Source organism: Panthera leo, chromosome D1, assembly GCF_018350215.1.
Source record: "Panthera leo isolate Ple1 chromosome D1, P.leo_Ple1_pat1.1, whole genome shotgun sequence".
Taxonomy (NCBI): domain Eukaryota; kingdom Metazoa; phylum Chordata; class Mammalia; order Carnivora; family Felidae; genus Panthera; species Panthera leo.
In genome coordinates, this window is record NC_056688.1 from 8,918,711 (window position 1) to 8,934,582 (window position 15,872).

Sequence of the window (15,872 nt, forward strand, 5' to 3'; positions counted from 1 at the left end):
CTCAGGTGGTCCAGGGAGGAGCAGGGGCCTCCTTCCCTGAGCTGTGGCCCCAAGACAGCCACGGCCCCGGCAAACACTGTTCCAAGCACTGACAGTACCTGACGCATTCTCTTGAGCATCACACCTCACTGAAACCTCTCCTAAGAGGGAAGTGATTTCTTCTCCGAATATCCTACAGCAATTTTCAATCAGAAATTGGATAAGCAGAGAAACCTGCGTGAAAAAGGACAAAAACAAAGTGCTGCTTTTCATATATAGCACATCTACTAGTCACATGTCACATATAAATCCTGATTTGGCCAAAAATGAAAAAGAATCCTGAGAAAAATTCATGTCTCCTTTAAAAGTATACAGAACAGTTCCCCCTAAAAGGCAATGATACTTACAAGACTAGTTTTGACATAGAAATTATTTTTAATTGGTGGACTGAAGTCACCTGTTGCCTTAGCTCAGTGCTAACATATTTATACTAATGCTTGGTCTTTAAAATTAGGGTAACTTAAAACATTCTTCATAGGGCATTTGGGGTGAAGAAATAAACTTCATTAAAATTCACAAAGTATCATTATTAGATAAAGACTTATGAAATGTATTTCCTATGTAAAAGGCAGTTGTCAGAAGTGTGGGAATTATGCATCCTCTGTGGGTTTCTTGTAAAGTAGAGAGACAGCTAGAGAACCCTTGCATTCTGCCTCACTAGTCTCTACCTAGGCATTTCCCTCCCTTAGGCTCCCTGGAGGAGCTTGGGGAAGAGGTAAGATTTTACTGGAGAGCTTTGCACCTCCACTGGGATGTACTGGAACCTTTCCTTAGCTTCCTTGCTCCAAGAGACAAGGAAAAGGAGCAGGCAGAATGTTGGGAGCAACGGGCATCAATATCCCTAAGCCCCATGTTAACTACCAGGCACTAGAGGAGTATGATTTCAGGTAACTGAACTAGGTGGTATCACTACCTCCATTTTTTAGATGAGGAAACTGGATCAATGTAATTAATTTCACCCAAGATTGTACATCTGGCAAGTGGTGGGGCTGAGGAATGAACCTTGGCTTATCTAAGTCCAAAGTCCTTTTTTCTATATTAAAATATATCAATTGCTTTCTTATGACTGTAAGGGTGAAGTCGGTCATGGCGTTTTTGCCTCCTTAAAGGGAAAAGAGAAGTAACCCAACTGCTATCACTTTTTTGCTTAAGAGATCACCTTTCTATAATCTACCAGGATAGGTAGGTAGGTATAAAACATAGGTATAAAACACTCAATGCACTCAAATTTCTAAGGAGGTGTATTTAAGTTATTTAAGAAAATGTGTTTCAGAATTAATACCCTGAATTTTAGGTTCGAGATGGGGACTCAATCCCCCAGGGCATAAATATGAGAAACCTCATTACCTTTTTTGTAAATTCATTTTCTAGTTCTGGGCTGCAGGAAGTAGGAGGCCACAGAATGCTTGGAGCTATACACACCGCTAAATTGAATGCAGTCATCTGATTGGACGAGGAACACTGCTCAATGTTGTGTAATATCCCAAAAAGATACCTTAGGAGAACAACATTGGCTCTCGGGAGCTGGTCTAATAGCCTAAAGACAGAAAAATGCACTCTTTAATAAAGACATTCCATAAGAAGCTTGCGTCGATAGGCAACCCTGGGTTTTCACAGGGTACCACGCAAAGCAAGAACCCGGTTCAGATACGTGGGGTTTCAGTTAACATCGCACATGCAAAGTAAGGGCTACCTGTACACAGAGAATGCGAATATGCCCCGGGGATTCATTTATTTATTCCATACACTGTCTTCACAACCCAGCGAAGATGTAAAAGAATGCAGAAAAACAGCTTGTAAAAAAAAATGCTGCCTGAAATATGTACCTGAAATTAGTACAATGTGTTTTAACTCAGGCAGATGCTGTAATGTTTCATGATATTCTCAACCAACCCCCCACCTCCCAAGAGCTTTTTGATGAAATTAAACACTTAAATTTTAGTGGTTCTTTATTTCCAAGTAGCAACACAGGAATGCAGTCCCTTGGTGAGAGCCTAAACCTTCACTACTAAGACTTTGAGATCCATCTGAGAGCTGATGCTCTGCTCCACCACCTTCCAAGGCCAGATTTCGTCCCAAATATCTTTATCTCATTGGCATCACTTTCACATATATAAGTCAAGCTTATACTAGTACATTTCCTACTGTTTATATTTTGTAATTGATCAGGGATCTTAAGATTATCACTCACTGAAAATTATTTTTACTACTATCCGGTAAAGAGATGTATATGTTGATACTCATGGTTGTTTTTTTTCCCGACAGAAGTCTGAAACCTGGGAGAGAAAGTAAGGCGATCTGACTCCTGCTGCATAAAGAGCCCAGAGGCATTTCTTCAAGTGTGATGGACTGACACTGAGTATGGTTTTGTACAAATTATCAAAGATATTGAAATAAACCAGAAGATTGCTGAGTGTATTCAATGGAGAGTAAGGTATTGTCTAGCATAAGCTTCTGGGTTATCTGATTCCCCAGAGGCCCTATGCCTTTGAGCTATTTAATAATTCTGTAAATTCTAGATTACTGACAGCAATATACCTAACATTTGTCTACGGACTTGACAATTCTGTCTGGTGGCGAGACAAATGATTTATTTGCTTTCTCTTCACACTACAGTAGAAAAAGCCAGTTTTGCATTCATATGTAAATTCATTTCAGCATTTCTGATTCAACTACATAGGTGTGGTAGTCTGAAATCTCCTTTGAACTGATGGTAACATCTTACTGGTTCTCTCATTAATTAAAGAGTTAAATAAAAATTTTCACATGTGTTCATTTTATATTTGTAGGAGTCTTTCTTGAAAAGAATTTTATTTTGTGTTTATTTTTTCAGAGAGAGAGAGAGAGAGAGAGAGAGAGAGAGAGAGAGAGACAGAGTGCAAGTGGGGGGGCGGGGCAGAGACAGAGGGAGACACAGCATCTGAAGCAGGCCCCAGGCTGTGAGCTGTCAGCACAGAGCTCGATGCGGGGCTCGAACTCATGGAACGGACCATGAGATCATGACCTGAGCTGAAGTCAGATGCCCAACCAACAGAACCACCCAAGCGCCCGTATATTTGTAGGAGTCTTAATTTTACCGTTTTTTTTTTTTTTAATCATCCTTTAACAGTTTGTAGAATATAAAATTTTAGACAATGGGCAACGAAGTAGAGAAGATGATCTTCAAGATCTCTGAATGGCTTTCACCAAACCATAATGGAAGCATAGAGATAGCATGTGTGATGTGGCTTTGATTTCTAGCATATCAGAAATTGTACTATGTTCTACTGATAGATGTCTATCAATAGCAGTAGATAGGTAATAATTCATATTTGAAAGCCGCTCAAGGAAAAAAAAAACTGTACTAAACAAGCAAATGCAAATAAATGATTTTGGGATTCCTGGGTTTTCACAGAACTGGAGTACTGCATTTTGGATACTTCTTTCCTATTCCCTTATAAGGGCAGGAAGCGATCGGAATACCAGCTGTGAGTTCTGCCAGCAACCTCTCTTCGCAGGAGAAAAGACAATGCATTCTTTGTGATAAGACTAAGGCTGTGCAACTCCCTTTTTCTGTGACACTTTCAACAATTAACTGTCTCCCTCCAGTGCTCCCACAATACCTCTTTCACATTTCTCTTATAGCACCCATTATGCTACACTGTGATTCTTGGTTTACCTACCCACTCTACTAGACAGTGAGTTCCTTGAGGGGAGGGAATTTTCTCTGTGTGAATTCAGTTGCTGAATGAGATATACGAGGAGTTGTCTGGTTAGTTAAATATTTACCAAAATTAAGATCACAGATCGTAGATTGAGTCTACAGTATTATTGGTTTAATGGGTTTCAGCTCTATCAGATTCAGATACACAGGAGGTGTACAATGGTCAAGCATTCCATGTGACTAAGATTAGGGGAGAACAATAATAACAATGATAGCAGTTAGCATAAATCTGTTTTCAAACTGGCCCTCATGGATCTGACTTTGCTAGTCATCATTACTTGAATAGACAAGCTTATAAAATAGAAGTTATTTTTTAAGTATTTTTGAGACATGACCAAATTAGAAGAATTACCTTTGAATTGTATTTATTTTCTCTTCATCATTTCCTTGATCCATTACACAGACCCAATGATCATAGAGATCTGATGAAAAAATACTTCCTGGAATATTTCGCAGAAAATCCTTACACAGGAGGAAAAATAAATATTTTAAATCATTATTCTCATGCTAAATATGTACTGGGGAAATCAGAAAGCAAGCGTTTTGTTGAAAAGTTAAGTCCTCCCTTCTTTGGAATATACAGAGCTCTGTGCCCACTCTACTGTCGTGCACACGTAAGAAACACACGCTTTGATTTTTTCTAACAAAAAGCAGAGGCAAATTGGAGTCTGGACCGTAGTGGGAAAGATAAGGACAACCCGTTTGGGCTGAAATCGCCTTTGCATACATGTTAGCATGTGACAGGGGTCTGGCAAACCATCCCAAGTCCTTTTTTCCCTTCTCAAATCTCCAATTCCAAGAAATGCACTGACACATTTGTGAGGTTCAAAACGCCATAGTCCGTCATCCTATCGCTCTACACACATGTGCTCCTGTGTGCCAGGTGCCGTTCGAGGTGCTAGGGATAGAGAGGTGAAGAAAACAAAGCCCAGCTCCATCCAGAGGTACTTAAGAGTTTCCCCTGGCACTCCCTTCCCACATTTGGGGAGGAGGGGAGACAGCATGCCGGCCCAGGCCTGGCCGGGCTCTGGGAGCATGGGGCCGCACCCACATGCCTAGGGACACTAAGCATGTCCCTAGTACATCATCCTTTCTGGCCTTTGAGACTCCCATCTGCTGAGACTGCTGGCAGGGCTGGGTGTGGTGAAACCAGACTATAATGCGAGTAGGATATGACCAAAGGTATTTGTTGTTTGACTTTTGTTTATAAAAAGCTTAAAAATAAATTAAATTTGGTCCTGGTCCTATATTCATTTCTGTTCCCGGCCAACTCTCTCTGTTGCTTTTGGCATGGTATTAACAGGGCCAAGCTTGCAAAGTCTGATCTCTACCTCAATAAACCTCAGGCAGAGAAAACTCAATTTCATGTCTCAGCACTGCACCCATGGTTGACGAGCCTCCTGCAAGCACCCGCTAACGACACAGAGAAGGTCAAAGTCAGCAACACAGCAATTTTAACTCTGCCTGCAAAACCAAGTCAGAAGCTTCACCCAAGTGCCTACAGAAGGCACACGTTACTCACGTGCCACGTTTGTTATCACTGATAGGGAGGCTGTGGTATCTAATTGTTACACTTAGGGGATTAGGTGTGCATCTTCCCCAGGATGAGCTCCTCCAGGGCACGGATACACCCTCAACTTCTCCTTGGTGCACCGCAATGCCACACAGTCCCAGACCAAGCAGAGGTCATTACTGAACTGTTGCTAGTTTTCACATGGTCAAATATTGAAAAGGAATAAGGGAAGGCCAACTAACTGTACTTGAGATTCTAAGATAATTTAAAACACCCCTTTGTAGTGATGTTACCTATTATACATTTTTTAAAAAGTGGCTAACAAGTAGGAAGAGATTGCTTCAAAGCCTTTCTCTGTTCTATTACATCTTCCGTAGAAGTGCACCTGCATACGTGTAATTCAGATGTGTCATCACAGGACAGTTATCTCCTTTGGGGTAAAGCTACTGAATTTTCATAATTCCAAACTAATTTTAGTTGCTGCACCTACTTTAAAAGTCAGATTTAGAAGAGGCAAATTTTGTTATTTCAAAGTGGGGCAGTGACAATAGCTCTCTTTTTAAATCTCAGTGGAAAACATACTTATGATCTGTCTTGAAGAAAAACATCATTAAATCTTAAACCTACACTTGAAAGATAATAACTCGTAACATCTCAATGAACTCTGCACAGCTGGCATAACAAGTTACGAAATACGACCACCATCACAGCCGGGAAAGGATGTGAGAGCTGGTTCTGAATTACAATCACCAGCTCACAGCCCCCCAATGAGTCTCCTTCCCTCCAAGAGCAGAGCCCAGGTCATCAGCAGAACTCCCAAATTAATTTGAGATGAGATTTCTCTAGGATTAAAAGGGAACCCTTCCTCAAAGGTTCGAAGGATCAAAGTTACAGTGTCTCAAGCAATTTTCTTCCAATTACAGTTTAAAGAGTTAAGCTTGTATTTAAGCAAAGCCAGCGTAAGTAAAAAATAAAGGAAAACTTAAGTACCACTTCCAAATAGTCTTAAACACAAGAAACAAAACAAACCAAAAGTTGAAAAACTTTTGGCAAAAAGTATCTCCTTTCCTGCAACCACTTGGAAGAAATGAGAGCAAAACACAGTTATGTGATTATAAAACTTCAATTACTTGGAACCCATTTAACCAGATGTTTCAATCATTTGTCTTTTGTTTATTTTTGTACAAGTGTTATTTCTGCAATTGGAGATACAATTTGACTCCTCTAGAATCATATTTCTTGATAAAAGCCTCAAAAATTTAGCACAAAATTTTAAGTGTGGTGCTGTGAAGGAAGAACAGCATGGTAAGGAAAATTTTCTAAAACGTAGGCTTTAACCTCTTAAGAGATGGAAGAAAGCCAATTACATGGTTAAGAAAAAGAAAATTCCTTGTGCCTATCTACCCCGCACACATGCCTGGCTAAGCGCACCACACATACGTGTGTTGTATTTCAGGACTGAAGAGGCGTGACAAACTGTGCAAAGCACATGAGATGACCCTAGCTCCAGCTCTCCAGGTTTTGTGAGTGATGCTTTTTTGCAAAAGCCTACAGCAGGGGCTGAGAGCAGACACGGCTCATGTGCCGGGAAACACGTGACTGTTCCTAAAGTCATGAAGTAAGCAGCTGACCAGGAGGAGGGACATGGAAGGGTCTTCCTCCCTGCTTGGTCTCTGGCCGGGGCCCCGCTGAGTTCCAGCCGGGCTGGGAGACGGGAGCCTGAGGCGGGGCTGCAGAGGCTGCCGCTGCTGCAGCTGAAGCCTCTGCTCCGAGCTGGTTCTGACTCTAGGTGTTCAAAAAATGTGAGGCGTTTTCAAGAATGTGGGGAGGAAAACATTCTAGAAGAGCTCTAACTCAGCTATGGATGTGAGTTAAGTAACCATGGGGTGAAGGCTAAGAACCATAACAAATGCCAAATGCGGTAAGGGTTTTATAAAAAACCCAGATGTCGGAGTCTTTCCTACTCCACTTTCACTTTAAAAAGGCACTAGGGGACAGGGGAAGCCTTGGTGATTGTAAAAGTGAATGGGATTTTCAGCGGTCTCGGAGAAATTTTTTGTTTTAGTTGTTCGACAGATGTTTATTATGATAAACTCTGCTTCAAAGTTTAATACAGGTTTCTTTTTGAAAATTTGCCTTTATTAGGAAGGTAATGAGACTGTGAAGAAATCATCATAATCAGGATGTTTATTTTGGTAAATATGCCACACGTATTTTGGTGATTTTTAATTTTATTATTTTTGGTATGGGGCAGTACAGTGATGGGGGGAGCGGGGTGGGGTGAGAAGACATACAAGCACCTCTGACACACCAAATCGCTGGCAGTGGCTTTTGAGGGCCAGTGTTGGCTTTGTGAAGTGTTTTTAACACTTCTTAGATTCTAAATCTATTACGGTTCTTTGCAGCTGAGAAAAATGTTGTCATGGGAGGAACCAGTCATGTTTCTCCAGAGCTATGGCAGGGGTAGATGAAGGGAGAACCTTTCGTACCTTTAAGACAGATGCTATCACAAAAATAGATTCACAGTCTAGGTGTACTTCAACTCCAGAATTCAGTTTCTCTTTTAACTCTCTGCAGGATTTCACATTGGCTGACTGTCGGAAGATACCTTTTGTGAGGGGTCCTTTTTGATTAAGAAAGAAAAGCATATCCTGTAAGGAAGCAAAGGAAAAAACCAAAATGGCACTTCACAGATACAAGCATGGGAACACATACCTGCCCTCTCTGGCTGCCAGCGGTGAGGATGTCCCAGGGGAAGAGTGGTGAAGGAGGAGCTGTAGAAAGACTCAATTGTTTGTTTTTTGGTATCTCTAAATCTTTTCCCTCTGTTTTTTCCTTGCTATATTCAGCATCTGAAATATTTTACTTCACTGACATTGTCTTTTCTTCAATGAACCAACAACAACCAGCCGCTTGAAAATCAAATTTCTCTGACTGCTTCAAGGTCCCTTGTAAACTTGTCTCTCTCTCCTTACCTCACTACCCTTTGCCCTTTATTCTCTAATTCGGACTCTTTCCCTGAATATGGAAATATCCTTGCCAGACTCATTCTCCACTCACTTGTCTTTCTTCCTTATTCTACTTCCTGTATTTACGTCATTCTTTTAAAATTCAGCTAAAAAGAAAAAAAAAATCACCTTTTCCAGGAAGCTTTCCCCGCTCCACTGCATCATGATCAATGCATCATTTTGCTTGCTTTCTAGCAAAGAAATTTCCTCTGCTTGCAGCGTAGGAAGGAGGGTGGGTGTTGGGGACAGGCAATCCATGGGACCAGAAACCCGTGTGACCTCTGGTAAACTTGAAGCTTTTATTTTGTTTAATTTGTAAAGCGGGGGCCAGGGTAGTGATACTAACTGCTAACTCTGCTGTGAGGCGTAAGCCCAAAAAGCGGCTAGAGATATGTATGGCATGTTACGAGTGCACAATACAGGGTAAGTGCTATGCATCTTGATAGTGGACACTCAACACAGCGTCCCTGCAGTGATCATTTCACAGAGCAAGGAGACAGGACAGACTCAGTGGTTTCATCTGACCCATTCTATTTCTGGAAGGCAACTAAATGCCAGAGGATGTATATGTGTAAACACCTGAAGCACAAATATGACACACGCCAGATTTTTAACAAGTACAAAAATGGGTAGTTTCTGTTTCTAGGGTGACTAAAGCAAACTTCCAGAACAACGCAGAGTTCAAGAAAGACCGTGAGAGAAATGTGAGGGTTAACGGGACTCTAGCGTTACAGACTCTGCCTACAGAGCGAACTGTGTTTAGGTGAGCAGACTTGTGTGGCTTTTTCCTGGAACCAGCAGCCGACACGCTCTCTCCCTATTATGTGTTCCTTATGATTCTGCAACAGCTTAATCAGACTTTATTCTATGAAGTAATAATATTCTCAGCCAAAGCCATGGGTGTCTATAATTTTTCTATTTAAGAACAGAGTTCCCTCCCAGAGCTCTCCTTTCCCATTAGTGTCACAGGCCAAAACTCACCAAGACAGGTTTGGGCAGATTGTCGTTCTCACAGATATTTGGCAGAGAAACTCCAAAGAGCTGCCCCGGCAGAGGGGATGTTGGTGACACGGGCAAGTTATCCAGATGAATGCTAGACCCCCGCCAAAAGGCCCAGTTTATGAGAGACCTTCTCCTTTTAAATGTCTTCTGTCCCGAATCTAAGGAAGAAGTGAGATTATGAGAAAAACTCTTTTATTCACTTAACCTTACTTTTATAGTTTCCAACTCATAGTATGTTCATTACTATGGTTCAAAGAGGAAAAAAAATGCTTACAGGTGTCCTTTGTTACTGATAATTCAATCAAAGAAATTTCACTGTAACATTTTATAATTAAGGAAAAATCAAACATTTAGGTTATTCTCCATCCCAACTTTGGAACATCACTGGTCTGTTTACTTGAGCTTTGGCACTAGACCTTCAAAGACAAAGAAAAGCCTCCCTTATTGAAATATAACAACTTAAAGCAAAAATTGTTTCATATGTACACATATTATCCCATTTTAAAATGAGACCATGCACACAAAGAAGCTGAAGATTAAATCAAACCACAATTAAATGGTGAGAAACAGAAGGGAAGAGGAAGGAAAAGGAGAAGGGAGAAAATGAGAAGGGGAAGAAGGAAGAAGAGGAGGAGGATGGAGAAGAAGGAAAAAAACAAGAGTTGTCTTTATTCAGATGTTCTTTACACATAAATGATGCTTTATTACTTGATGCCCCTCTCTACAGCTAAAAACAAAGACAGGAACTAATGCTCTACATTCCCCCCACTTCTTTCCAACTGCAAAGACTTTTTCTAAGGTATCTTTTTAGTTCCTGACTTTAAAAAGCATATTTAAGGCAGCACAGATGGGTGCAAACTTGCGTGAGACTTGCCCTTGCCAAGGTGAAATTGATGATCTAATGGGGGAACAAGTCTGGTGGTGGTGGTGGGGGTGAGCAAGTATATTAATAAATAAAATCTCCTAAGGGAAGGACAAAGCACCAAAGGCATTCAGAAGAATGGTAAAGCACATCTACCCATTAAGAGGGAGGGAGTGATCCTGGAGGCATTTGCATTTGATTTGGATTTTGAATGAACAAAATTTCAACAAGAGCACCTGGCATCACGGCTCGCACCCTGTAAGTACTCAATAAATCATTCTCTAGCAGTAACTGAATTGAGAGATTTAGCCGGAAAGGGAGAGCGTGAACAAAACAGGCAGAAGAAAGGTCGACAGTGAATCATGACTGTGAGGTCATAGCGCTAAAACATTTTTGATGTCATCTGTATCTAATTTTAACCTGAAAGTTGATGGATTTGCACACGATCTGATACATAAAAAGACAGCTCTCTAAGGCTCCTTTGGACCCCTCCACTGCGGTTCCCCAACCCCAGCACATTACACATTGGTAACAATGATAAACTCTAGATGAAATTTTAAAATACGATAGCCTACCTAAAGGCAGGAAACAGTGACCAGAAGACAGTGGGTAAGTAAAAGTGTGACGCTTACAAGAGGGGATGGCACAAGACAGCTTTCCCATGTGCACAGCTTTTAGCCTGAGGACAGGCTCCAGGGCGGTAGGGTCACTGAAATCTGCGGAAACCTGCACTCTCGCTGGCTGGAAGAGCTACAGAATGGAGATGGGGGGAACCACAGCAGCTGGAGAGTGTGTGTGTTTGGGGAATCCCAGAAAGGAGAAAAATGAAGAGTGGGAGCCCCAAATATCGTGTCTAGGTTCTGCCCTAATCTCTGGCTGGACCACCAGACACACACGTGTGAGGCAGATTCAAAACGGCTTGTGATTAAGACTCAGAGAACAGAGGTCTGAGGCGGGAGAACCCTCAGGTGGTGCCCACACGACATCGGACGCTATTCTCTCCAGGAAGAGTGCGCGGCGATTAGTCACCTGACTGTGCCGCGGGGCACCACAGCCGAGCAAGCTACCACAGAGGATGGTCAGCTGCTCAACATTGCCTAAGAATGGGACATTTAAAGGGGACTGTCTTTTCAGGGTGGAAAAGGTCGTAAGTGTCAAATACTAATTTCACATATGTGTTTTCTAGAAGAGTTTTATATTGTTCGGCTATTATATCCTCTGAAAAACCAACTTAAAACCAAATACCACAAAAGCCAACTGTGGGAAGACAATCATACAAGTGACATCTTACCAAATGGCCTCAGACCATCGTCCACCGTTGGCTTCCTTAGAATACAGTAAGTGCCTCATCAGTGTACAGATATCCAGGTGCGAAGGTCTGTGGCTCTGGAATCAGGAGCCCAGGGAGACTCCCGGTTCAGATATTTATTTGGGCAAGTTACTTAACCTTATGACCTACAACTCAAAGCCTTGTCAAGAGGATTAAATGGATGTTAAAGTACTGCTTTGCAAGGGTATGGGCCACAGCAGTTTTGATTAAAACTGCAAAGTCCTCCACCTCCTCCCCACAAAGAGGACCCCCTCCTCTTTCCATTATCCATTTAGTGAAACACCCTTTGGGAATGTGCAGACAGAAAGGAATACCAGACTCTGCTTAACTAGAGCACTTCCTGCCTTGACATTCCCAACCTTCACCATTTTAAAGAAACAGAAAAGGAAACCAAACCCATCCTTAAACCCAGGAAGGGGCGGGGGGGGGGGGGGCCCTGTGTTTACCAATGTCAATCTGCAAATGTTTGTTTAATATATATGTTCATATATGTTGAGTAGTTGTACTCAGTGTACTTTCCTTGCATTTAACCTGTTTTTGTTACCTCTAAAACTCTCAGATTTATTTAACTTTTTAGCTTTCCAACTTTTAGGAAAAATTCTTCACCATGAAGTTATATACCCAGCTATCCTATGAGTGTTGACAGAGGATAAAGCAGAAATGGAGTCCTGTACTTCATTATAAATACTTTCAGCTGCGGCCATGCCTTTTGTTATGTACAACATTCGATTTCAGAGTTCATGTTCGCTCTGGGACCGAGAGAAAAACATTTTCATTAAAGTTTATTTTCTTGCAGAGATTTCAATGCATAGCTCTTACTTTCTAAGCGTCAAAGGCTGATGAAAAAACATGCGATTGCTATAAAAAATATAAGGGAGATGTAATTGTAGAGCAAACTAAATTTGAATAGATTGAGCTTTACTGAACAATCCCAGCAATGTCCAAGCTATTGTTTCTTCATGCTTAAATTAGGGATCTGAATGTTAAAAATTACAATTCTTAAAAGTCTGTGCTTATAAATTGTTATAGAAAAATAATTTATTAAAAAAAAAATTTTTTTTTAACGTTTATTTATTTTTGAGACAGAGAGAGACAGAGCATGAACAGGGGAGGGGCAGAGAGAGAGGGAGACACAGAATCCGAAACAGGCTCCAGGCTCTGAGCTGTCAGCACAGAGTCCGACGCGGGGCTCGAACTCACGGACCGCGAGATCGTGACCTGAGCCGAAGTCGGCCGCTTAACTGACTGAGCCACCCAGGCGCCCCTAGAAAAATAATTTAAAAGAGCCCTTAGTTAGAAATCTAGCAAGATGGAAACATAGGAAGGTCCTAAACTCACCTCCTCCCACAGGGACACTAGTCTACAGCTAGACATGGAACAACTTCCTCTAAAGAAACCTAAAAATGGCTGGAGCAATGCCTTCATACTGGGAAAAAGAGGGAAACCACATCAAAGTGGGTAGGAAAGGCTGAGGTACGACCTTGTCATAAACTCCACCACTGACATGGTGATCCACAGTTGGGAGGAAATTCAAAATCTGGAGCTTCTCCCTGAGAAGTGCAGCGTTCATACCCCACCCATGAGGCATCCCAGCTTTCAAGACTGGCACTTGAGAGATGAGTCCCCAAAATGTGTGGTTTTGAAGACCACTAAGGCTTACACTCACAATACCCACAGGGCGGTGCCCAACTGAGGAATGGCTTTTGAAATGCCTACGTGCAGATTCACTGGCCCCACTGCCCAGTGCAGAAGCGGCTCTTTGTAAAGCACCCATACTTTATCTGTAAGAGACTCATTTCCTAATTTTAGAGCACTGGTCTGAGGGTTAGGGACCCACCGGGACACTCCATAGGGATGGAGGCTTCCTGCTCTTCCTCTGCCTTGCTAAAGCTAACAGGTACCATGTATATATATTTCACACACACACACACACACACACACACACACACACACACACACACACAGTTCCCTTTCCAGCAGGTGCCATCTTTATGATCCTTATGTTCCAGCGGGTGGGCAGCATCTTCCACGCTCTCCCTCTGCCTAACTAAAGCTGGCAGGTGCCATTTTTTTCCCCCTTCCTTTCTTTTTCTTTCCCTTTGCCTTTCCTTCCTTCCTTCCTTCCTTCCTTCCTTTTTTTTCCTTTTCCTTTTTTTCTGCTTTTTTGGGCAGGTGCCGTTTTTACACTCCCCGTCTGCCTTGCTCCAGCCAGTGGATGCCATTTTCATGCTCTTCCTCTCCTGGAGATACACATGTCTGGTGACCAGTTTTGACAGGTTTTTGTGGATTTCACCCAGGGGATGCCCAATGACTGCCTGGTACTGGAGGCCATGGTGACTTGCATTCCTATGTCTCATGAAACTGTAAGAATCACAGATGGTTCCTTGCAGACTATTGCACCCAGAGCACTGAAGACAGCAGACTGAAACACACCCCCATCATTTCTGTGAACGAGGCCTACTTGCCAGTCCTGAAGATTCAGCTTTAGGGACAAGCTTCAGATTTGGCACACATCTAGAGGCCATGAAGGTATTCTCAGGGAACACAGGATGGTGGATACATTTTTGCACTTCCCCTCTGCCTCTTTATAGATCACCGGTGTCTCCCAGAAAGAAGCTTATACTTTTATCTGGAACCCTGACTTTTGCTACTGTTGCCCAGGGGACACCTTCAGATGGCCTGGCTTTAGGGACCAGCAGGTTGTATGCTTGTGGTCCCAAAGGACAGCATATATTTGCATTCTGTAAAAGCTGCTGCCTGGAGGTCTGGCTTCCAATCAGCTTAAATATAGGTGCTGAGTGAGATCCTCCCCCTTTGGAACACTGACTGGTCTTGGAACACCCTCAACTACTGGGAGCTATTGACAATAAGACAGGATGCTTGGACAATCACAAAGGTTTCAGAGACAACCAAGAGCCAGGGCAGGGGTGAATGTTAAGGTTCATCTCCTACACAAGGTCGACACTTAAAGACTGGGGGAAGTAGCTGTATAGAATTTAATCTATAGAAACTTGTACAGAGGGTTAAGCAAAATGAAGAAACACAGGAAGATACTACAAACAGAAGAAAAAAACCTCAAAAAAAATTAATGAAGTGAAGGTAAGTAATGATAAAGAATTCAAAGTAATGACCATTTAGATTCTCACTGAACTCAAAAGAAGAATGGATACACACAGAACTTCAACAAAGAGACAGAAAATACAGGAAAGTTCTAAGCAGAAGTCACAGAGCTGAAGAGTATCATAACTGAACTAAAAAAACACTGTGGTGGAGCCGAGGTGGCTCAGTCAGTTAAGCGTCCGATTCTTGGTTTTGGCTCAGGTCATGATCTAATGGTTGATGAGTTCAAGCCCTGTGTCAGGCTCCATACTGCTGGTGTGAAGCCTGCTTGGGATTCTCTCTCCCTCTGTGACCCTCCCTGCTCTCTCTCAAAATAAATAAACTTAAAACAAAACAAAAGACAATAGAAGGGTTCAACAACAGACCAGAGGAAGTAGAAGAAAGGATCAGTGAACCTGAAGACCAGGCAGAGGTGCTCACCTGATCTAAGTAGCAAAAAGAAAAAGGAATGAAAAAAAAAAAAAGACTAAAGATGGTAAAGGGACTTGTGGGACAATATCAAGCAAACTAATATTTGCATTTTAGGATTCCTAAAAGGAGAGGAAATAGAGAAAGGGTCAAAAAACTTATTTGAAGAAATAATGGCTAAAAACTTCCCTAAGCTGTGAAGAGAAAAAGACATCCACACCCTGGAATCCTAGAGAGTTCCAAATATGATGAATCCAAAGAGACCCACACAAAAACACATAACAATTAAAATGCCAAAATTTAAAGACCAGGAGGGAATCTTAAAAGCATCAGGAGAAAAATCACTTGTTATGTACAAGAGAACCCCCATAAGACTATTAGATTTTTCAGCAGAAACTCTGCAGGCTAGAGGGAGTAGCATGATATATTCAAAGTGCTGAAAGAAAAAAATTTCCAAGGAAGAATATACTACATAGGAAACTTATCATTCAGAATTAAAGAAGAGATAGTCTTCCAGAAAAGTAAGAGCTAAAGGAGTTCATCACTACTAAATCAGCCTTACAAGAAAGTTAAAGGGACATTTTCAAGCTGAAAACATATAAAAATATAGCACATATAAAAATATAACTCTCAATGGTAAAGGTAAATAAACATATAAGATAGTGTATTGATCACTTATAAAGCTAACATGAAGGTTAAAAGACAAGAGTAGCAAAAATAACAAACTATAATAATTAGTTAAGGGTTACATAAGATAAAAAGATGTAAAATGTGACATCAAAAACATAAAACACAGCAGGGTAGAGTAAAAATGCAGAGCTTTAGAAACTTGAGTTACTATCAACTTAAACTAGAATGTTATAAATCTGTTGTATGTAAGTCTCATG

General features: G+C 41.5%; 1 protein-coding gene across 6 annotated transcripts in view; it reads right to left on the reverse strand.

The window, feature by feature from the left end:
- ARHGAP20 (Rho GTPase activating protein 20) overlaps window positions 1-15,872 on the reverse strand; it is a 127,750-nt gene that overhangs the window by 4,975 nt on the left and 106,903 nt on the right. For all 6 annotated transcript variants that reach the window (XM_042904016.1, XM_042904018.1, XM_042904020.1 and 3 more), the window contains 5 exons: window positions 9,245-9,423; window positions 7,745-7,906; window positions 4,095-4,204; window positions 1,387-1,576; window positions 99-213 (listed from right to left, as the gene is read on the reverse strand). In XM_042904016.1, coding sequence (XP_042759950.1) covers window positions 99-213; window positions 1,387-1,576; window positions 4,095-4,204; window positions 7,745-7,906; window positions 9,245-9,423 — 756 coding nt within the window. The remainder of the gene's footprint in view (window positions 1-98; window positions 214-1,386; window positions 1,577-4,094; window positions 4,205-7,744; window positions 7,907-9,244; window positions 9,424-15,872) is intronic.